This window comes from Crocuta crocuta, unplaced genomic scaffold, assembly GCF_008692635.1.
Source record: "Crocuta crocuta isolate KB4526 unplaced genomic scaffold, BGI_CrCroc_1.0 scaffold267, whole genome shotgun sequence".
In the NCBI taxonomy this organism is placed as follows: domain Eukaryota; kingdom Metazoa; phylum Chordata; class Mammalia; order Carnivora; family Hyaenidae; genus Crocuta; species Crocuta crocuta.
In genome coordinates, this window is record NW_027531899.1 from 3,229,932 (window position 1) to 3,253,464 (window position 23,533).

General features: G+C 41.1%; 1 protein-coding gene and 1 pseudogene across 1 annotated transcript in view; both read left to right on the plus strand.

Annotated features, from left to right (window-relative positions):
- The window catches only part of LOC144239569 (uncharacterized), a 66,644-nt gene that overhangs the window by 24,901 nt on the left and 18,210 nt on the right, over nucleotides 1-23,533 (plus strand). The window contains 2 exon segments of the mRNA XM_077773638.1: nucleotides 19,771-19,903; nucleotides 20,991-21,040. Coding sequence (XP_077629764.1) covers nucleotides 19,771-19,903; nucleotides 20,991-21,040 — 183 coding nt within the window.
- On the plus strand, nucleotides 8,377-9,058 carry LOC144239657 (3-oxo-5-alpha-steroid 4-dehydrogenase 1 pseudogene; annotated as a pseudogene).

The following is a 23,533-nucleotide window of genomic DNA, read 5'->3' on the forward strand; positions in this document are numbered from 1 at the left end:
GATGACATTTGAGCAAAGAACCAAAGGAGGTGAGGGAGTAAGTGGAGAAATTTGGATAAAGAACGCTTAACTTTAGAAAACAGAAACCTCACAGACCCTGCAATGAGAACATGCCTGATATATTCAAGTATTGATAAAGGAGCAGGACACTATGTCCAGAGTAAAGTAAGAAGAGAGTAAATAGTAAGTGATGAAGTTTAGAAAGAGATTGAGGGCCAGATTAAGTAGTGCCTTAAAGATGAGTCTCAGAAGGAATTTACATTTTGTTTGGTAATAAATGTAAAACTATTGGGAGGCTTTAAGCAAAAGATTAATATAGTCTCACTTATGTTTTAAAAGAATTTTCTTAAAAAAAATTATCTTGGGGTACCTGGGTGGCTCAGTCAGTTAAGCATCCAACTTTGGTTCAGGTCATGATCTCACAGTTCGTGGGTTCAAGCCCCACATCGGGCTCTGTGCTGACAGCCAGCTCAGAGCCTGGAGCCTGTTTCAGATTCTGTGTCTCCCTCTCTCTCTGACCCTCCCCTGCTCGCTTGCTCGCTCTCTCTCAGAAATAAATAAAACACTTAAAAAAATAAAAAAATAAATAAAATCATCTTATAGGACCTAATTATAATAGGGGACCAAGTGTGGAACCAGAAATACAAATCAAGAGGCTTCAAATAAAAGTTACTTGGATCTGCATTATAGTGCTTGATGTATTGAGAAGTAGTAAATTTCTTGAGATATTTTCAAGGTACAGCTGTAAAGACTTGGCTGATAGGTTTGATGTGGTTCATTAGAGGAAGAGAAGAATCAAAGCTGTTGCCAAGATTTTTGACCTGACCAGCTTGAAAGATGCAATGTCCATCTATTGAGACAGAAAATCTGCAGGGCAAGCTGTTTTGAGGGTCTAGATGAACAAGCGGATAAGCCTAGATTTCCAAGCACAGAACCCTACTAGACAGATTTATGGATGTGGAATCCAGGGGAGAAGTATGACTAGAGATAGATATACTTTCATGAGTTGTTAGAATATTAATTGTACTTAAAGTCAATTAGGTACAATGACTTAAGTCAATGACTGGGTGAGAAGAGATCTAAGAACTGACCTTAGTGGGTGGGGGTTGGGGGGAGTTCCAGCATATTTAGAGATCAGAGAAATAAAGAGGAAGCACCATAGGAGACAAGAAAGTGGAGCCAGGGAATTAGGAGAAAATCCAAAAAAGGCTAATATACTGGAGACAAAGTGAATAAAGTGTTCTTTTTAAAGGAGAAAGTAATTAACTTTATCAAATTTTACTAATTGGTCAAATAAAAAGAAGACTGAGAAACTGACCATTGAGTTATTTAGCAGTGTTAAAGTCACTGGTGACCTTGACAGGGTAGTTTAAGTAAAGTGGCAGTAAGTAAAATTCTGAAAGTAAAGAAAGGAAATAGAGGTAAACTGACTACAGTGATGGAAGACTTTACAATCCTTCTAACTGATCACACAGACAAAGGTTTTTAGGCTTATAGATAATTTGAACAGCACAGTTAATGAATTTTACCTGTTGGGACATATCTAGAACATGTAGCTGGCAACTTTCAACAAATACATTCTTCCCAAGCAAACATGGAGCATTTATGGAAATTGACCATGAAGTACCAATTTCACTTATGTAGAACTGAATTTAAGAAACAAAACAAAGGAAGGAAAAAGAAACCGCAGACTCTTAAATACAGAAAACAAACTGGTGGTTGCCAAAGGGAAGTTCAGGGCAGAGGGGAGGTGAAATAAATAAAGGGGATTACTAGTACAGTTATGGTGATGAGCACTGAGTAAGGTATAGAATTGTTGAATCTTCTTGCACACCTGAAACTAATGTAACACTGTATGTTAGACTTCAATTAAAAAAAAAGCATGTATCCACCAACTATCAGTAGATGATATCTTAAGCTGCACCCATCACATTGCAGTTAAACCAGACATCAGTTACAAAAAGCGGTCTTACACTCAGTGATGAGAAAACAGGAAAGCTATCAAAGACTACAGGGGTCATTCCAAAAGACATAGGAGTCATCTTTTTTTTTTTAATGTTTATTTCTGAGAGAGAGAGAGTGTGTGTGTGTGTGAGAGAGTGAGGGAGGGGTAGAGAGAGAGACAGAATCTGAAGCAGGCTCCAGACTCTGAGCTGTCAGCCCAGACCCTGATGCAGGGGTTGAACTCAGGAAACTTTGAGATCATGACCTGCACTGATGTTGGACATTTAACCGACTGAGCCACCCTGGCTGCCCCAGCTGTGATTTTAGCACAAGTCTTGATATCTGGTAATGTAAATCCTTCAGCTTCTTCACATTTCCCTAGGGATATAGATCCTTTGTGTTTCTGTATATATTTTGGAATTAGCCTCCATTTTCACAAAAATTATGCTGACATTTTTATTGGGATTACATTGAATTTATAGATTAATTTGCATGAAAATTGAAATTTTTAAAACAATCTTAAAACCCATAAACGTGGTTTATCTAGGCCACCATTCATTCCAGTACAGATGGAGACAACATAACAGGCCAATGAAGAAAGAAGGAACAGTTGAATCAGGAGCTGGAAGATTTGTTTTTTTATTTGGCAAAAAGAGATCCAACCTTCAACAATACACAAAGATAAAGCCATATAGATGAAGAATTTTATGTTAAAAATAAAACTTAAGACACTGGTAAAAATATATATATAGTTGAATACCTTTTAGATACTGAAGTAAGAAAATATTTCTTGTATAAAACACACAAATAATTGATTAGAAATGACAGAACTGATATATTTGACTGATGGTGTTCAGTCACCATCAATTGAAATGTTAAACCAAAAAAAGTTCTAAATTAGGAAAATACATTTTCCATACACATAACTGATAAATAATTGATATCAAGACTATATTTTTTAAATAAACATTTATAAAATTAGTAAGAAAAGCAAGAGGCGCCTGGATGGCTCAGTTGGTTGAGCATCTGACTCTTGATTTTGGCTCAGGTCATGATCTCACAGTTCAAGGGATCAAGCCCCTCAATGGGCTCCATTCTGATAGTACAGAGCCTACTTGAGATTTTTTGTCTCCCTCTCTCTCTGCCCTTCCCCTACTCATGTGCACTCTCTCTTCCAAAATACATACATAAACTTTTAAAAATATATAAATAAAAATAAAATCAGTAAGGAAAGCAAAACAACCCATTAGGAATATTGGCAGGAGACATAAGCAACCATTTCAAAAAAATGTATGAGATCAATAAATATATGAAGAGATATTCAATGTAATTAAGAGTAGGGGAAATACAAGTTGAAAACCACAGCAAAATATCACTTTACATCCTCTCGATTAGGAAAGGTAGAGTCTAACAATAATGTAAGTCAAGACCTTGCAAGACATAGATGGTCACTCAAATTGGGTAAGTTGAGTAGAGGTTATTAAAGGAGCTATTTATAAAAATATGGATAGTATAGAAAAAACACAATATCCTGAGACAGAGATCCATTATTACCCTGAGAAGCAGAAGAGAGAAGTCAGGGAAGAAACTACCAAAACCCCAAAATAAAGAAAGCTTGTGGAAGAGATGCTTGTCAGGAGCTGAGATTTTTAGTGGAGGGACACAGCCAATACCACATTTGCACAGAGACAAAATGGGACAAAATGGGAGTGGGGTGATAAATGCCTCTTTCACCCTCCTTGCTGTCTCTGATCTCCTGGTAGGCCTCCCATTGGGTGAATGCAACTAGAAACTACAAAAAAAAAAAAAGGTACAAATTAGGAAAATATATTTGTTACACACATAACTGACATTGAGGAAGTCCATACAGGTCAGCCTCTGGGGCACAGAATAGGGTGAAAACAGGTAAAGAATTGATAGGGAGGGGCAAATAGAAGCTATTCAACAGAAATACCAAGCGTTGGAGAGGATGTGTGTTTCCAAGTTAAGTTGTTCATTGCTAGTAGACACTTAAATTAGTAAGCCATCTTGGAAAATATTTCCACAGCTTTTGTTTTCTATGGTTGAACATTTACATCCCCAGGGACTCCATTCCTAGGAATACACCCAAGATAAGCTCTTACACATGAAACCAGGAGACATATACAAGAATGCACATTGCTGCACTGCTCTAAATAGCCAAAACACAGAAATAACCCAGATGTCCATCAACTGGAGAAAGTGCTTTGTTCTTATATAATTTCTATAGTTATATGAAATAATTATAGCTGTCAGAATGAATGGTAATGTCATACAACAGTACAGAAAATCTTATGATAGTGTTAGAAAAGACAGTAAATTCTAAAGATTACATATAATTAACCTTTTTATAAAGTAAGAAATTAGATAAAAATATACTTTTTGAAAAAACATAAATGCAGTAAAACTACATAAAAGCAAAGCAAGGGACTAATGAACACAGGATTTGGGATGATATTTGCTCCATTTGGAGAGGAAGAGGGATGGGGTGGGGTTATAATTATATATAAATTATTATCAAAGTTATAGATATGCTGGGTGGTGGGTTCATGAGTGCTTATAACATTATTTAAAATAAAAAACTTCATTGATCAGTTTAGGACAAATTATGATGTGACAAATGACTCCAAAAGCCTAGTGACTTACAACAGCAAGGAATTATTTCTCATATCCATGTCCATTGTAAGTTGGCAGCTGTTCTGTTCCATATCACCTTTATTCCAGGACCTAGGTTGAAGAAGCAGCACTTACATAGATCATAAAAGTCTTGTGGCAGAGGAAAAAGAGAAATGGTGAAACCATTCAACAACTTTAAAGCTTCTGCTCTGAACTGGCATATATCACTTTAATAATTTCCATGTCTGATATCAATGGATAGGATATGTAATTATGTTATAATATCAACATCTACCACACTAACTAGTTAAGTAACCTAATGTAGAAGTGTTGTTATTTATATAACTATATGCACCTGAGGGGTGCCTGGCTGGCTCAGTCAGTGGGGTATCCAACTTCTGATCTTGGGTTTGTGAGTTCGAGCCCTGTGTTGGGTTCAGAGATTCCGTAAAATAAAATCTTAAAAAAACAAACACAAAAAACAACCAAAACCCTATGTGCCCTTGAGGTAAAAGTATCAAACAAAACCCAGCAAAACCAAAGATAAAGTTAGAAGGCATAGATCTGGTATCCATATTTCTTTTCAATAGAATTGCATTCCTTATAACTCTCAAGTCCAAATGATGTCCTGAAACTTGACTTAATGATCTCAAAAAAGAACCAGCTCTGAAAATAAAGACATGACCAACTACTTCCCAAGCCTATGATTAAGATATAATATCTATAAAGTCAGAAGTTTCAGATGAAATTCTGATGCAAGAGTACTGTTAGTTGTCCCATGATTTTCAAAGGGTTAGTGGAAGTCTCCATTTCTATACGGACTATGCCCCAAGAATTAGTAGGAAGGGTTTGCAGGGTTTTGCTAAAGAAGAATGGGCACATTCATTATTTAATCATGTTACATCAACCTTTCCCTTTGGATTGAATGAATTGAGTCTCAAAGTTTGCCTAAAAGCAACCTAGAGTTTGTGAGAAAATTTTATTATTTCAAGGCCTGTAGACCAGGGGAAATGGGCCAGATCTCTAATCAGAAAGAATCCCATGTCCTTCCTAAAAATTGCCACTGGGCCTAGTGAAAAGTCCTTTCACCAGGAGTTAAATGAGGACTGAGTGTGCTGAACTACATTAAAATGTGGAGGACAGAGGCCAAGACCCTTGGTGTAGAATGAAGGAGACAAAACAGTGGGGAGAGAGGAAATGAAGGAAGGGTCAGTGCTATTTTAAGACCGAAATAAACTTTCAGGACTTATGAGGGCTTCAGCACACTTAAAATCAAATGCAGTAAAAAGCTCAGCCTACATCAAAATTATTTTTATATATCTACATAAAACTCTGTTGAGAATTAAACTGACCAAATTGAATTTTAGAGACATTAGATTATAAATGGTAATTTTTCGATTGTAGTTCTCATATGTTAAAATCTATGTCTGAAATATTTGTAGGCCCTTGATTAGTCCACAAGTGTCAGGCTGTTTGCCCATCATTACTTTTTTTCCTTTTCTCTACCCTGACTCATGTCTCTAAAACTTCCCCACCCATTGATTTAGTGACTGAAGGGTTTTTTTCTCTTTCTCTTTTTAAAAAGTAAGGTATAATTTACATATGGTAAAATATAAAAATCTTAAGTATACATCATATGGATATAATTGTGTATTTACCACCCAGATCAAGAAATAGAATATTTCCATCCCCTCAGAAAGTTCCCATGGCTTCTTCCCAGACAATAACCATCCCCTTCTGAGATAATCATTCTTCTGACTTCCATTTCCACAGATTAGTTTTGCTTATTTCAGAACTTTATATAAATAGAATTAGACAGTATCTTTGGTATCTGGCTTCATTTACTTAGATACTTAACAGAATTAACTGCTTAACTGATTGTGTGATGAATCCATCCATGAATCTGATGAATCCATCCATGTTGTGGTAGCAGTAGTTTCTTTCTATTGCTGAGTAAGCATACCATAATTTATTTATCCAATCACCTGTTGATGAATCATTGGGTTGTTTCAGGTTTGGGACTATTACAAATAAAGCCGCCATGAACATTTGTATACAAGTCTTTGTATAGATACATGTTTTCATTTCTCTTGGATAAATACCTAGCAGTGGATTGGGTAGATCCTATAGACTGTATATGTTTATGAAAGTTCTTAATTTTTGACACTGTTAATTCAGTGTCAGTAGTTTCATCTTTCTTAGCTTGGCAAGCCATGGAAAGTTAGCCACTAATCTATACTGATAATTTTGTATACCAACAAATACAGGTTAACATCAGCTGCACTGACAGCTGCTTGGGTCAGAGTGCCAGCCTAAAAGCCAAATCAAAGCTTCAGCAGCTGTTTCTGGAGCATAATTAATGACTGTTTCAATGTTCCCAGATAACCAGCTGCTATATTTTCTCTAACTAAATTTAACAACTGAAAGCATCATGAGCAGACTTTTTATGTAATGCTCCCAATATAGTCTCTGTTAAATGAGCCTGGTAGAGAGCTATGCTATGTCTGGGGTCCCATTCCCAAGTTGTTTCTTACCATTGATTATTCCTCTGCATGTATTAGAGAGGCTTAAGTAACATACAAATTAGTGGTATTAGCCTCAACCATTGTGAAATTTTACTTTCTTGTTGCTTATAGGGTAATATCTTTCTAAGATCTGGTGTCTAATGTACAGACGTGATCTCGGCTATGTCAGGGAGTTGTTTGAAGGGACAAATATTGAGAGGGTAGAGAGTAAGCTGTAAGTGTTATCTAAAATGTGAGGCACTGGAACTAATCTGATCTCTATTTATTTTTATTTTTTTAATGTTTATTTTTCAAAAGACAGAACATGAGTAGGGGAGGGGCAGAGAAAGAGAGAGACAGAATCTGAGGCAGGCTCCAGGCTTTGAGCTATCAGCACAGAGCCTGATGTGGGACTTGAATTCATGAACCGCAAGATCATGACCTGAGCTGAAGTCCAAAGCTTAATCAACTGAGACACCCAGGCACCCTGGAACTGATCTGATCTTTAAATCAAAACTATAAAGTGAAGGTGGATACAAATGATAGATGAGTTTGCAGCAGAAGGCAATAAGGCCTGTCCCACAGGGTGACTAATGCCCTCGTGTTAGAGGTGAAAGAGGCACCTCTGAATAAAAGATTTTATCTTTTGTACTTTCTTTAGGCACTGGTCTGATCTTTACTACGCATCCAAGATGGGACAAACCAGTGCTACAGAAGGGAGATTGCAGCCAGCCTTGAATTTTTTTTTAATGTTTATTTTTTAGAGAGAGTGTGAGCAAGGGAGGGGCAGAGAGTGAGAGGGGGCAGAGGATCCAAAGCAGGCTCCATGCTGAAAGCAGTGAGCCTGATGTGGGGCTTGAACTCACTAATCAATCATGAGAACATGACCTGAGTCCAAGTTGGATGTTGAGCCACCCAGGTGCCCCAGCCTTGAAATTTTCATTAAGGCTGTAAATATGATCTTATTTTCTTGGGAATCTTTGGTCATATTAATTAGAATACAAGAAAGCCACGCAGCTGTTTCTTCAAAGCCCATCACATCATTTGTTTTTTAGAGCAGTGCTTCGCACTTGTCTGTGGTGAAATACAAAGGTTTGTTTGTTTGTTTTTCTTCTTTCTTTCGTTTTTAAAATCTGCAATCTGGCCAGTCCTCCCGGCTGCAGGGGGCGGAGGTGGGAAGCCCGGCGTCTGCTGCCCGCACTGGCCTCAGATAACCGCACCTCCCGTCCCCCCCACCGCCGCCCTATGAGTGGCCATGGAGCACGCCCCGCTGCCCTCCTCCCCCCACCCCGCGATGGAGCCCGCCGAGGGGTTCCACTTGGACGCGCTCACCTACCTGGGGTGCTAGCTGGGCTTGCTGGGCTCGGTGCTGCTGAAGCAGGTGTGCTCCACCCGCGCTACGCGTCTCCGCGCCTCGCCTGCCTGTGGCTGCCCCAGCGCCTCTGCCTCGCGTCCAACCGTATCCTCCAGGCCAAGTTCCTCGTCCATTAAGCGCAACAGTCCTTGATTTTCCCGTTTCTGACCCGAGGTCAGATGCCCCTGTATACATATACGTTGGCGTTCATGTTCTGTATCTATAACAGCTACTTGCAAAGCAGATACTTGAGTCAGTATGCGGTGTATGCTGGTAACTGGGTCACTGATCCCCGGTTTCTAGCAGTTTTCTGCTTGTGGTTAATAGGCATGCGGATAAACATCCATTCAGACTATATCCTGAGGAATCCCCAGAAACCAGGGAAGACTGGATATAAAATACCAAGGGGAGGCTTATTTGAATACGTGACAGAAGCCATCTTCCGGGAGGTGGTTGAATGATGCGGCTATGCCCTGGCCCTGCTGGTCCCTTCAAGTCGGGCCTTCGTTCTCTTTACCTTCTGTATTTTACTCTCCCGAGCACAGCAGCATCACCTGTGGTACCTTGAGAAATTTGAGATTATCCAAAATTCAGGAAAATTATAATCCCGCTTTTGTTGTAAATTTGTTGTCAGTGGGTTGCTCTTCAACTTGAAGCGTTTTAATGATGTTTCTCTAGGGATTGCATAAGTGAATTACGCTTCTGTCATTTTCCTGCTTCTTCATTTCTTTTTCAAGATTTGCTCTAGGAATGTTTTCCTGGTAAATGTGTAGGCTGCCTAATACCAAGTGATGAGACTGAAATGCAGGCTGAAATAACAGGCTGCATACCAGGTCAAGAATCCAGCTGACCATTTCTCTGATTTTGGAGTCTCTTTTGGCTGCATACAGCTAGAGGTGCACAAGACCAGGATTACAAGCCATTTCTGATGGCCTCTATGGACTGAAATGTATCACCACCCTTTGTACTACCCATTCCAACCATCTTCTCAAGGCCAGAGGTGATGTTGCCCCCTCCCCTGATAAAGGCAGGACTGTCTCCATGGTCCCTCTTACTCTGCTGAGTCATGGAGGCTGGGGGCACCTGCAGGGTGGTCCCAGCCCCAGGGAAATGCCCAGGCTTTCACTGTGGGTGCTGTGCAGTGGAGAACTTGAGGGCAGAGAAAGGAGACACAGGGGGCCCAGCTGAGGCCCGGACAAGAGGCCTCTGACACCTGTGGCAGCCTGGCTCCCCTGGCTCCCCCCTGCAGAGCAGGGTACTAGGTGAGCTCATGTAAGGGGTAAGGCAGTCTGTCCCCTGCTGAGAGGACTTCTTGGAGGCCCTCGTGGGAGCAGGGAGCCCCTTATGATAATCACCACAAGCATCAGTAGTCTCTGGTTTAAGATGATTTTTCTTCCTTCCAGGTAGAACTAGCAAGTTGTAAGGCACTTTTTTTCTCAGTACCCTCAGTATGCCAAAGCTGTTATCTCGAAACAGAATGTCTTATTCTAGATGCACTTGAAAGGTCCACAAAGATAAATCACAGGAATAAAATTCACTACATATTGCCAGATATATAAAAGAAATCTCTGGCTAGAAGGTTGTTAAATCTCTGGGTCGCTCTGTGAAGCTCTGATGGGACACATGGTGGAGGTCCCCTTCTGGCCAGGACAGCCCTGCCTCAGTGGCCACCACGTCTTCAGAGCCAGAAACTGCAGGAGCAGTGGAGGAAAGGAGGAAACTGTTCACTCCGATCCACTGACCTGCTAGGTGGGTGGCTGGGGGCGTCCAGAGCACCTGTGGCCCTGGGGCCTCCCCCACCCCATGGGCTCCCCACACCCCCTCCTGGCTGACCTTCCCAGCCACAATCTCCCTCCCTCTCGAGGTTTTATGTAGAAGCAGTGTTCTCGGTGTTAGTGATTTGTTGAGTCTCGTTTGGTTTCAGAATTATACAGCTAACATTCCCAATGCAGCTATGCTTCATTTTAACAGGGAACAGAACGCTTTTGAAGAGAAATTTTGTTATTTGTTATTTGTTCCTTTTTCTGACCCTTTTCCAACTGCTTGAAAACACAAAGCAATAAATATTTTAGACCTCAAAACTCAAAAGTCTGAGCAAGTCATGATGGATTTGGGCCACTATGTTCTGTAAGGTGCATCTGGCTGGGAGAAGGATGCTCCAGTCTGAGAACTGGAGAAGCTCACTATGATTTTTACTCCTTTATGTGAACCAACTGCATGAAGGAATGCTTGGGTTAACTCAGGCTTTGATGTTTGTTTACTGCTTTCACCCACCTGCACTGGGTGGATGATTAATAGGAACAATCCCCTTCTATCTTGTCTCCCCACCTTTCCTCCATTTCCTAAAAACTGTCACTTAGCACATTTTCATCAATGACTGTGTTAATCATAATAAGATTAATAAAATTACTTAAAGTCCCCAAAAATAATAAAATAAAATATGCAATCTGTTGTGAACCCAGACTTTTAGAAAATATAATAAATATAAATTGCTTGAAAAAGGAAAAAAGACACACAAAATACAAGCTCCAATGTTCTTAGTCTTAGAAGACTAAAATTAGACTTTCATAAATATAACCAGAATAAACATAACATAGGGGAAAAGAAAATGATATTAAAAAACTGTTCACATTATTCAATTAACAGGTTCATACGGATAGATGATATGCAGAATTACTATTATAGTCATAATTTTTTGTGTCTATAATCATAAACAGAATATGTAGGAAAGAGCAGTTCTCCATACTGTGTCTATATGCACACTTTAAATGAACATCATACATAACATTTTTCAGAGTTTCTGTGACAAATGAACTGTTTAAATTGTGGAGTAGGAACTTCTCTCTCCTGTGCCACCCAACCTCCATCCACCTGTCACTCTCACATCTGTCCACAGGCCTGAGATTCTACATTCTTTCGTCTACCCATGTAAGATATGCTCCATTTAAAACATCACCATTCCTCTGCCACTTCCAAGAGAGTCTCCCCTTCCTCACAGGTTTTACCAGGTGGTTCCTCCCAAGAGTGATTCCTTTTCCTGAGGCATTGTCCTCTTACTTTCCTCCAAAGATTCTGATTTGCAGGTATCTTTAATTCTAAAGATTTAATGTGATTTTTTGCCCATGTTGTAAGCCAGATACATTGTCTTTTTATCTGGAATCTTCACTTTGGGGCTCAAGTTCATATCTTTTCTGCAGGAAACCAATTCTCTGGTGGTGGGTGCTTGTGTTAGACACTAATGCTTGACAGACACAACAGACAGCCTCAGTCTACCTTTCTTCTGATGATTTTCATTATAGATGTTGGAAGAATTCAGTATTTTCTTTCCCAGCCTACCTGTGACTAAGGGCAGCCATGTGTCATGGATCTGGCCATTGGATATAAGCAGAAATATTTGAAGGTGACTGTGTTTGAAAACATTTGCTTTCTTAATAAAGGGGGTATCTTCAGCTAGCACAGTCCCTCCCCTTAATTTTCGCTCAACAGTAGAGATCAACCTCGAGTCCCTGATATGGCATCATCCCCTGTAAGGAATAGCCAATCACCTGGCAGAATGTCAGTTACATTGGATTTCTCTTTCCATCGTGGCTGGGATTAGAGAGTCACTTCACAAGTATAGACACATATTATCTTAGATTTTCTTTCCCTACCTATGTTTCTGCCAGCATCACCAACTACGGACTCACAGAATGCTATATCTACAATACAGCATCCTGCACAGCATTTTGTCTGAGCAAGAAACTCATTTCACAACAAAGGAGGTGTAGCAATGCATTCATCCCTGGGGTGCTAACTAGTCTTACCACAAGTTCCATCACCTGGAATCAGTTGGCCCAATTGAAAGTGCTAGTGGAAGACATCACCCTAAAAGGCTGGAGTTCTGTTTTAGAGGCTGTAGAATATATTCTGAATTAGGGCCATTATGGTCTCCCCCCATACTCAAATACATGCTCCAGGAAGGGGGGAAGTGGAAGTGACTTCTCTCACTACAACACCTAAACAGTCCACTCACAGAATTTGAGCTTTGCTTAAATTGGTCCCCAAAGGGGCAATGCTTCTACCTGGAGATACACCTATACCAATAGTTCTACTGAATTGGAAGATTAGACTTATGTCCTGAACATTTTTAACTACTTATATCACTGAATAGGCAAAAAAAAAAGGAGTTGATAGTCCATTGGCTGGAATGACTGATCCTAATTACTAAGAAGGAATCAGGTTAATACTATTCAATGGAAGTAAATAGGCTTATATTTATGTTTTGGGTTTTTTTGTTGTTAAAATTTTTTGTTTATTTTTGAGAGAAAGCATGAGTAGGGGAGGGGAAGAGAGAGAGGGTGACACAGAATCTAAAGCAGGCTCCAGGCTCTGAGCTGTCAGCACAGAGCCTGATGCGGAGCTCGAACTCATGAACCACGAGATCATGACCTGAGCCAAAGTTGGATGCCCAACCGACTGAGTCACCCAGGAACCCCAAAATAGGCCTATATTTAAAACCCAGGGGATTCTCTGGCATTCCTTTTAGACCTATGCCCAATAGTAAAGGTTAATGGGAAAATGACGGCAATAAAAGAAAACAATGTACAGAATGATTGAGGACCCAGAATGTTCAGGAATGAGGGCTTGGGTCACTCTACTGGACAAAGACCCTAGAGCATTTGAGGCTCTCACTGAAGGTGATGGAAATAGGGAATGGGTCATTGAAGAAGGAAGTCATAGATCTCAACTGACCGCATATCCAATTATAGACATGAAGACTGCACTAACTTTGCATATTTTCTTTTTACTTGTTATATGTGTTTATTTGTATATACTGACCATCTTTTTATTCTTTCATTTTTATTTCATACACAAGTTGTTAGGGGTTAATTTTACAATTTATTCCTTAAGCAACAGAATATTCAGTGGGACAGTGAATGAATCTGAGGAGTATTTAGTAAAGCCAAAAATTAATGAATTAATAATTAATATAGTTAACTGTTAGAATCATACTTTTTTCATTTGGATAACTATGCCTTGCTGAATAAAAATATAGAGTTGTTTTGTTGTTGTATGGGAGCTCATATGTGGTAGAAGTGAAGAAACTGAGTAGCCAAAGCATTCATTTGTGCCCGGTTATCAATTTCCTCTCAGCCTCTCAGCTCCAAATTCATCCTTCAATACCTGCTTTGTGAAAATGGACTGGATTCTTTTTATTTTAATTTTTTAAAATTTTTTGAGAGAGAGACAAAGAGAGAGTCAGATGCAAGAAGGGGAGGAGCAGAGAGAAAGGGAGACACAGAATCTGAAGCAGGCTCCAGGCTCTGAGCTCTCAGCACAGAGCCCAGCGCAGGGCTCGAACTCACGGACTGCAAGATCATGACCTGAGCCGAAGTCAGATGCTTAACTGACTGAGCCACCCAGGCATCCTGAAAATGGACAGGATTCTTTAAGCATTTCTTCTTTACAGTGAATATTATGTGAATTAGAGAACCCTGGAGGAGGAAGGGGGCATTTTGGTTTTTCTTGTTCTTGCTTCATAGTCCATGGGGTATGTGTATGTGAAAACATTCAGTGATGCTTAGCATCAGCAATGCCCCAGAGCATGGAGTCTTGTAGAGACTTTACAGACCTGACCTGGGCCTGGTGACCACCTTGCTGAGACCCTCCTGATGACACCCTGTGTGCTCCAGACCACATGTGCACAGTGGCATCTCAACTTTCTCTGTATGCCTGCCCATCAGCCTTGGCTTGTCTGTGCCATGGTGGGCTATCTCCTACAGCCCTCCTGATGTGGATACCATGCATCCCAGCCCGTATGTCCACAGTACCACTCCAACTCCCTGAGTACTTGGCAACTCAGGACATTTCTCTGCCATCCAGTGGGATGTAAAATCACATCTTCTCCAATGAGGCCCAAACCTAGCCTCTGGGAGGGATCCTCCATCCAAGTTTGTCCTTCCTTAGGGACTCTCACTCAGTCCTACAGGGCCCTTCACAGTTCTTTGATGTCATATGTATTACTCACTGTTACTTAATAATTATTTATATTAAAATTATGTTTAAATTCTGGTCGGATTTCTGTTTCCTGATTGAACCCAAGCTGAGACAAACTGACTATAGGAATTGGGTATGGGTACAAAAAGCTTCTCATCCATTTTTGGCAGAAGCCCACCATCATTCACCAAGATCTTCACACTTCTCCATGATACCAAACTCCTAAAAGTCTCATAAGGCAGGACAGTTTGCCATCTGCCTCCTTGACAGATCAGAATCTCCACAATAAAAACTTTTGTCTTTCTCTCCAACATAATGTGTTTCTCCCCAGCAGTGCTCTAACAGAACATTAGGCATGGAGAAGCTCAACAAATTGAAAATAAAGATCTGTTTACAGTGATGTTATATTTTTATGGCGTTTAAGGTCTAAAGTCAGGAACAAAATTAAAAAATGTGTTGTAGGAGTGCCTGGGCGGCTCAGTCAGTTCAGCGCTCGACCTCGGCTCAGGTCATGATCTTGTGGTTCACGAGTTCCATCCTGTGTCGGGCTCCGTACTGACAGTTCGGAGCCTGGATCCTGCTTCAGATTCTGTGTCTTCCTCTCTATCTGCCCCTCCCCTGCTTGTGCTCTCTCTCTCTCAAAAATAAACATTGTTTTTTAAAAAATAGTTTATTGTCAAGTTGGTTTCCATATAACACCCAGTGCTCATCCCCACAAGTGCCCTCCTCCGTGCCCATCACCCCCCNCAGATTGATTCTCCACACTGAAGAAGAAGAATATTTGTGGTATATCAGAAGTATGCCATAAATATGAATATATAATGAAGGCCATATACAAAATGTAATTTCATGTTTCATATTTATATGAAAGAGTAATACACATATTAATTATATGAAAGAATAATATATACCTTACAGTAAATATGCATATGATTGTTGGAAAATAGGGGATTCCTATGGTCCTGAGTTACCAGCTCTCAAGTTACTTACCAATTAGAAAGGAAAAAATATAACTTTATAATGGAGATATCTGGCCATTACCACCTTAATCAAGTGATCAAATTTAGCATCACTAATAGTGAAATGACATAACCTCACGTTTCCCCTGACGTGATACAGCAATAGGACACAATATTGTCTATGTAGTGTCCTTACCATATGTGTTTTACTTAGATTTTTACCATGAGGAAATAACTAGACAATCCAGAATGTAAGACATTCTTTAGAACAAATAACCTAGATTCTTTAAAAAAAAATCAATATCTAGGGGCACCTGGGTGGCTCAGTCAGTTAGGCATTTGACTTTGGCTCAGGTCATGATCTCATGGTTTGTGAGTTCAAGCCCCATGTCAGGCTCTGTGCTCCATGTCTTGGAGCCTGGAGCTGCTTGGGATTCTGTGTCTCCCTCTCTCTCTTTGCCCCTCGTCTGCTCTCTGTAACTCTCTTAAAAAAAAAATCAATGTCTAGGGAAAACAAAAAAGTGGAGAGACTATTCTAGATTAAGAGACTAGAGACAACATAAGAGACTAGAGACATAACACCAAATGCAATGCCTGAACTTTGTGTCCTACTTAAAGAAAAGCCTATACGAGACATTTTGGGGACATTTGAGGGAAATTTAAATATAGTGAATTGTGGAATTGTTCATTTCTGGGGTCTGATCATGGTGTTGTAGTTAAGAGTTAAATGGAATGTACTACTGTGTCTCCTGATGTGTTAAACACTGTTCTGTGGTACATAGTGATATATATGTGGGACACTGTGTCTACTGGTCTGTGGTAAGAAAATGTCCTTGTTTTTAGCAGATATATACTGACATATTTAGTAGTGAATTATGTTACTTGAATTTATTTTCAAATGGTAGAGAGATTATTAAAAGTGGTTAAGTTGTTAACAATTGGTGAATCCAGACGATAGGGGTGTATAAGAGTCCTTTATACTATTCTTTCAATGCTTCTGGAAATTTGAAAAATTTCAAAATAAACAGTTGAAAACAATGTATGCACTTTATCATATGGAAGAAATAAATGTGGGAGGGCACAGGGAAACTAGGGAACCAGTTCGTCAACCTATTTCTGTAAAAGAAGCTTCAGAAGGAATGCAGGATATCCTGGTTTGGGCAGGAGGGGGTGTATCTAAGGAAGTAAGGCAGGAGGACTAATTTATCAAGAACATGGCTGTCTGATGATTTACAGGTCAGTCCATCTCCTCCTAGTCTGAGGGAAGATTTCCTCACCCAGAGACTGGGATCAGAAGTCTTAAATGGATATAATGGGCTAAAATAAAGCTGTTGGCAGAGCTGCATTTCTTCCGTAGGCTCTAAGGGAGAATCTATTTCCTTGCCTTTTCCAGCTTCTAGAACTTGCCTGTATTCCTTGGCTCATGGTCCTTTACTCCATCTTCGTTGCACATCATTCCAAGTTCTTCTGTTTTCTCATCTCTTTTCTGGCTCTCACTCTCCTGCCTTCCTCTCGAAGAACTTTTGTGATTACATTGAGTCTACTCAGATAATCCAGACTAATCTTCTCATTTCAAAACATATCTGCTAATTTAAATATATCTGCTAAGTTTCATTCACCTTGTAAAATAACATAGTCATTCACAGGTTCTGGGGATTAAGACTTGGACATCTTGGGTGGGGACATTATTCTAACACATTATCTTCTTGGCATGAATTGATATATGTATTTTTTCTTTAATTTGTTCATACAATGCATTTTGTCATTAGATTTTTTTTAATGTTCTTCCAACATCAGGAAATCTATTGACATAATCCCTGTACAAATTTTATAGTACATGTTGATATCAGCCTTTTATTTGGAATTTTTGCATCTATGATCGCAAATGTTGAAGTAATTAAACAAGGATGCCATTAGACTGAGGTAGTTTTAATGCCCTGGTAGCTTACCAAAGCAAACCAAAACCTAACTCCAAATCAATGCACCCTTATCAGAGAAAATAAAACTTTAGAACAATCTATAACAAACAACCAAGTTAGTTTTGCCAAACAAGACAACTGCTTATGCCATAGCTAATCAAATAATTTCCTTGCTGTGTTTCAGTCTTTTCTATAAAAACCTCTCCACTAGCCCTTGTTGGTAGAGTACTCCTAACACTTTCAGTCTGATTCTGCCTGATGGAAACCCATGTACACTCAAACTCTTGAAAATTTAGAATGCCTCCCAAGTGAAACTAATCAATTCTTTTCTTTTGGCCTGTCTTGATCAGGTTTTATGCTAGTTCAACAAAACTAATTAGAGAGCATTCCATCTTTTCCTGGCATCTGAATAAAGTGAAAAATCATTATTCAAAAAGTAGCTAAAACTCAGCTATAGCCATCTGGAACCTTTTAACAGCAGAGTTTTAAAGATATACTTAAATTTTATTATGGCTATTCTATTCAGGTTTTCTACTTCTTAGTAGAAATTAGTAATTTCAATTTCACTGGAAAATCTACAATGACCGCAACTGTGGTTATGGAGTTGCTCATTAACAGCTTCAAAATTCCTTTAAATCCTTTGTCTATGGTTTTAACTTTTCTCCTTTCTAATGTTCCAGTTTTAATTTGTTTTGTTGGCATTTATCAATATTGTATCTCATTTATCATTTAGAACCAAACTCTGCATTTTAAAAATCTGGCCCACTTTTTTGTTTTCTAGTTCATCAATTTCAGAGTCTATGCTTATTCTTTTTTTTAAGGTTTTTTTTTTTTTGAGTTTATTTATTTTTGAGGCAGAGAGAGACAGAGCATGAGCGGGGGAAGGGCAGCGAGAGAGGGAGACACAGAATCTGAAACAGGCTCCAGGCTCTGAGCTGTCAGCACAGAACCCGATGCGGGTCTCCAATCCAGGAACCGTGAGATCATGACCTGAGCTGAAGTCGGACGCTTAACCGACTAAGCCACCCAGGCGCCCCTATACTTATTCATTTTGTATTTAACAAAATTGAACAAGTAATGTTTCATAAGGACAAGATAATGGCCAAAATATAAGGGAATACTCTTAAAAGAAAAAAAAAATTATTGAGGTGCCTGGGTGGTTCAGTGGGTTAAGCATCTGACCTCAGCTCAGATCATGAGCTCAGCGTCCTTGAATCTGAGACCCGCATCGGGTTCTGTGCTGACAGTTCAGAGCCTGGAGCCTGTTTCAGATTCTGTGTCTCCCTCTCTCTCCCCACCTCCTCCATTCATGCTCTGTCTCTCTCACTCTTAAAAATGAACAAATGTTAAAAAATTTTTTTTAATCACAATAACACATCCTAGCAATTAACTACCGTTAACAAATGTTAGTGTAACTTTCAAAAGATCTTATGACCCAAGTGCATTTCTACCTATATTTATGTACGTATAAAAAGTCTGAGGGGCACCTGGGTGGCTCAGTGGTTAAGCGTCTGACTTCAGCTCAGGTCATGATCTCACGGTTTGTGGGTTCGAGCCCCTCATCGGGTTCTGTGCTGACAGCTCAGAGCCTGGAGCCTGTTTCAGATTCTGTGTCTCCTTCTCTCTCTGCCCCTCCCCCGCTCATGCTCTGTCTCTCAAAAATAAATGTTAAAAAAGATTTTTTTAAAAAGTTTGAAAACACTAATATATGGCATATAGAGTTCAGTACTGGTGTCCCATGATTTCTACTCCAGAGTTAGGCTTATCCTTCATCCTCCCGGTGGCCCTTCTCTGACCCCCGCAGCCTGGGTTCAAGCCTGCTACCTTTCATTCAGGGTCTCCTCCGCCACATTCCCAGCCCGTTAGGCCGGGACTACATTTCCCAGACGTCTGACTGACTAGCCGATCCCCCGGCGCCTCTGAGGCCCCGCGGAATTGGTTTGAAGAGACCGGACACTTGGCTCCTGGGTAATGGCGGTACTGACGCCGGCAGGACTGCGCTTTTTCGCGGTCTCGCGGACTGGGGAATGACTTCTCAGCCGGAACTTGAGCACTCATACTCGACCAGGAAGGATCGTGGGGCGGGCTGAACAACCCAGATCCGGGAGAATTCCTAGTTCATGGCGTGTTTGTACTCCCGATCCCGCTCTGAGAGCGCGGCTCCTTGTGGAAAGGGCTCTGGACTGTCAGCTTCCCGGCTTTTAACTACAGTTCTGAGAGGCCTCTCGGCATGTCCCAGTTTGAGGCGAGGGCTGTTGCGGTTAACTTTGGGGGCTTGACCAACCCACGCTTCCCCTGGCTGTGGGCTATCTTTCCCAGAAGCCTCCTCGGTCCACAGCCTTTCTTTTTTTTTTTTTTTTAAACTTATTCCCACCCCTCAGCAGCCACCTTATTGCCGCTCGGACCTGTCGGTTCGCCGAGGTCCTTAGAGGATGCTAGGTGAGGCTGGGCTGTCAGTACTGGCCTTCACTGAAGGCTAGGAACACGACGCGACACTGGGCGAAGACAGCTGTGCCGGCCAGGCTCTAGCTGGGATTTTTCCTCCCCTGGACTATATTCGCCTGAGGGCTCCGCGGCATATTCCACTTCCGGTCGAAGTTGGCTTGGCCGGTGGTGAGTTTGCGCGAGTTGGGGTTGAAAGGGTCGGGTGTTGCGGGAGGGCTGGCTGACTCTCTAGTTTGGGGCGGATTCGACCGGCCTAGAATGTGAGGGCCCCGGAAAAGTGGACGCTGAGGAGCTCCCTGGCCGGGCCAGGGTCTGTCCGGAGTCTAAAATACGGGTGGCCGTTGAGCATTTCTAGGCTGTGTCCTCCCGCTTGAAAAGTAAAAGACGTGGCGGAGGTTGGGGAATGTCGACGCCTCTGGTCTTCACTTGGGGGAGGGAGGTATCAGCCGCGCATCTGCACGGGGTGGCGGAGTGGTTTCATGCTGGCGTTGGAGTTGGCTGGCGGTGTCCGGAGGTCAGAGGTGTCGCCGGTGTGTGACTTTCTGCCTGGACGGAAAGTACGTGCGATACTCTCCCGAAGTGGATTGTGCGCCCGACCTCTCTGCTCGGCGACCAGTGCCCCCGGGGCCGTGGTTAGTACATTAAGCGAGGCTCTCTAAGGCCCAGTGGGAGAGCCCCATGTGGCCGGACGCATCGCGGACTCTGTCTACGGAGCTAGAACTGGGAAGGGCGTCCTTGTACTTTCTTGGTCGACCTTGAGCGGGGTCCGCTGGTGGATGAGTTCAGCGAGGTGAATGGCTTTCTCCCTGGGGCTATTTCTGGTCTCCCGGGGGTTTCTAGGGCTTGGACCTGGGCGCCCCTCCTTACACTTCTCTGCGCTTTTTCCCTGAGTTCTCAGGGTCTCCGGGCCCATAAGGGTGCCACCAGTCTTAGAGGACAAGAATGTGGGATTCTGACTGGTGGATCCACGTAGGTTGTGTTGTGGAGCTCCAAATACAGGGCCTGGAAGAGCCCAGTCAGTCTCCTGTGGAGGAAGGAGGCCACAGTGTTCTCTCCCAGGACTCCCATCTGGGTCCCTAAGGTCGCCTGCTTTCTGTGATGATAGGAGTGGGGATCCCCCAGGCTTCTTTGGTTTTGGGCTCCCTCTCCGTGCCTGGAGTGGGGCCAGGATTTGCTCTGATTTGGCCTCCTCTGGGGTCCAGGGTCTGTTGTCTCATAGTTTCTTAACCCTTGTCCATCGTTTTTGTTCTCTAAGAGTCCAGAAGAGGAGAGAAAAGCCACTGTACATCACAAGTCATGGCGGAGGTAAGTTGTATTTGCCATGCTCTTCTTGGAAAGGGCTTCTTGGTATACAGAACAATATCCTATTTCAGGATTCTATCCAGAAGATTTACAGTAGTGATTTGAAAAAACGGTAAGAAAGAAGGAAACCAAATTTATGGAGCAACTTTTCTTAACCAGAAAAGAATCCAAACGAGGGCTGTCTGCTTTGCATACATTGTCTCATCCATCTAGAATTTCCATTTTCCTGGATTTTATCCATTCCCAGAATAGTTATGACAGATGTGCCTCTCTGATTTGGCAAAGAAGTTAAAGAACAGAATGAGGTTACTCAGTTCAGTCTCAATAATTTCTTTGTTGTCCACTTCAGGGTCACATGCTGTAACCTATTTACTTCCAAATTTCTAACAGCGTGGAGGCCTGCCTGCCTGCATCAGCTCTGTATACATTTTTCCGCCAAGAAGCAACTAACTTATTGATTGTTAAGCCACTTGTACTTTGAAGTTCTTTACATATGTTACCGTGTTGAATCCACATTAACAACTCTGTGAGACATTAATTCTGTGAGGCATATTTTCCCTTTCCATTTTAACTTACCTGAAATTAGACTAGTTTTACAATTCCTGGACAGTCATAGTTTCATTGATGGAGTTTTTTTCCTTTCCGTTTCCTTTCCATAGTTTTTTTTCCTTTCCTTTCCTGGTGTATAAAGTAATGGTGGCTTTACAACCAGTGGCATCTCAAAAGTGATGAAATATGGAATTAACTCCAAGTTGACAGATGAGGAAATAGATTCTATTAAGTCACTCCAAAATTACACATTTAACAAATTGTACAACTGGGATCCCTCTACTTTTACCCACTTGTCAAAGGTTGTTATCCTTTTTGGTTTATGTTGAATAAATTTATATATTAAGCATATTTTGTTTCATTTATAAGTTGTTTTAGATATTTTTTCACCGTTAATCTATTCTGTATGTGTTTTACATTCAGAGTTTTCAAAAAATGTTTTAGTCTTTTATGTCACAGCCTTTCTTACTACAAAAATAGAAAAGTCATTCATATTTTTCTAAAGTACTTAATTTTTGTCCAATTTAATCTTTTTTTTAAGTTTATTTGAGAGAGAGCTTGAGCAGGGGTGGGGCAGAGAGAAAGAGGGAGAGAAATCCCAAGTAGGCTGTGTGCTATTAGCACAGAGCCCAACAGAGGGCTCAAACTCAAAAATTGTGAGATCATGACCTGAGCCAAAATCAGGAGTTGGATGCTTCACTGACCACCCAGGCTTGCCGCCCCCCCCCCAAACTATTTAATATATAAGCATCTGGTGTGAGATATGACCAGCAAATGTTGGTTGTAAAATTTCTAATTTGGATTGTTTATTTAGATTTTGTCTAGAAATAACCTAATTGCTCTCTTTCTGTGCCTGTGGAGTAGTCAACTTAAAAGAATGGCAGTATTTGTAGTATATTTAGGTTTTTTCCTTGGATGTGTCTGAGTGTGACTTTTCTTCTGGCCAGTCAGTTCTCAAGGATTCCTTTCTCTTGAAAGACTAATAAAATACTTTCTTTTTTTTTTTTTAAGTTTATTTATTTATTTTGAGAGAAACTCTGTAAATGGGGGAGGGGCAGAGAGAGGGAGAGAGAATCCCAAGCAGGCTCTGCACTGCCAGCGAGGAGCCTGATTTGGGGCTTAAACCCACGAACCCTGAGATCATGAGCTGAGCTGATCTTAGGAGTCAGACACTTAACTGACTAAGCCATCCAGGTGCCCCTAAAATACTCTTTCTGTTCTGGATTAATCTGTTTCTTCCTTTCTCTGACTTTTCTTCTGAATTCTGTGAGAATTTGTTGAGTTTGTCTTCCCCTTCCCAGAACCTCCCTCAGATTCTCAGAGGAGAAACTATACCCTCCCCATACATTCTTAGCACATTTTGGTAAGGAAGAAACTCCAGCTCCCCTTGCCCTGCAACCTTTGACAGCTGTCTTGTTTCTCCCTCCATCTCCACCTCTCCTCAGTGGTAGATTGTCCTTTCTCTATATGAATGAGAAGCTATGCACTGCTAAAAAGGTAGAGTCTTATTCTCTTTTTGCAGTTTACTAGCTCTGTGACCATGGGTTTCTTCATAACATCCTGTATATAATGTGGTCATTATACAAGGTTTGGAGAATGTGATGGTAATGGAAATTCAATTGAATTTGCACTTAAACTGCCAACCTGGAGTTCTCCTAACTCCCAAATCCCATTGCTTCTGTCCGTTTCCTGTTCCTTGATGTCATGCCTTATAACCTCACACCACTGTCTGCATCCCATATCAGACCTTTGTGTAGGGGTGGATGGTGCATTGTCCTAATTAGACCACCTGGCTCGTCTTTTACTCCTTGCTAATCAAATAGTCCAGGCCTGTTACTATCTTTATTCAGTAAATCTCTGTTTCAGGACAAAGCTGCAACTCTTTATACGTTTCATTATACATTTACTGTAAAGCAAATTCTATGTTTATTGGAGCACTTATTCTAG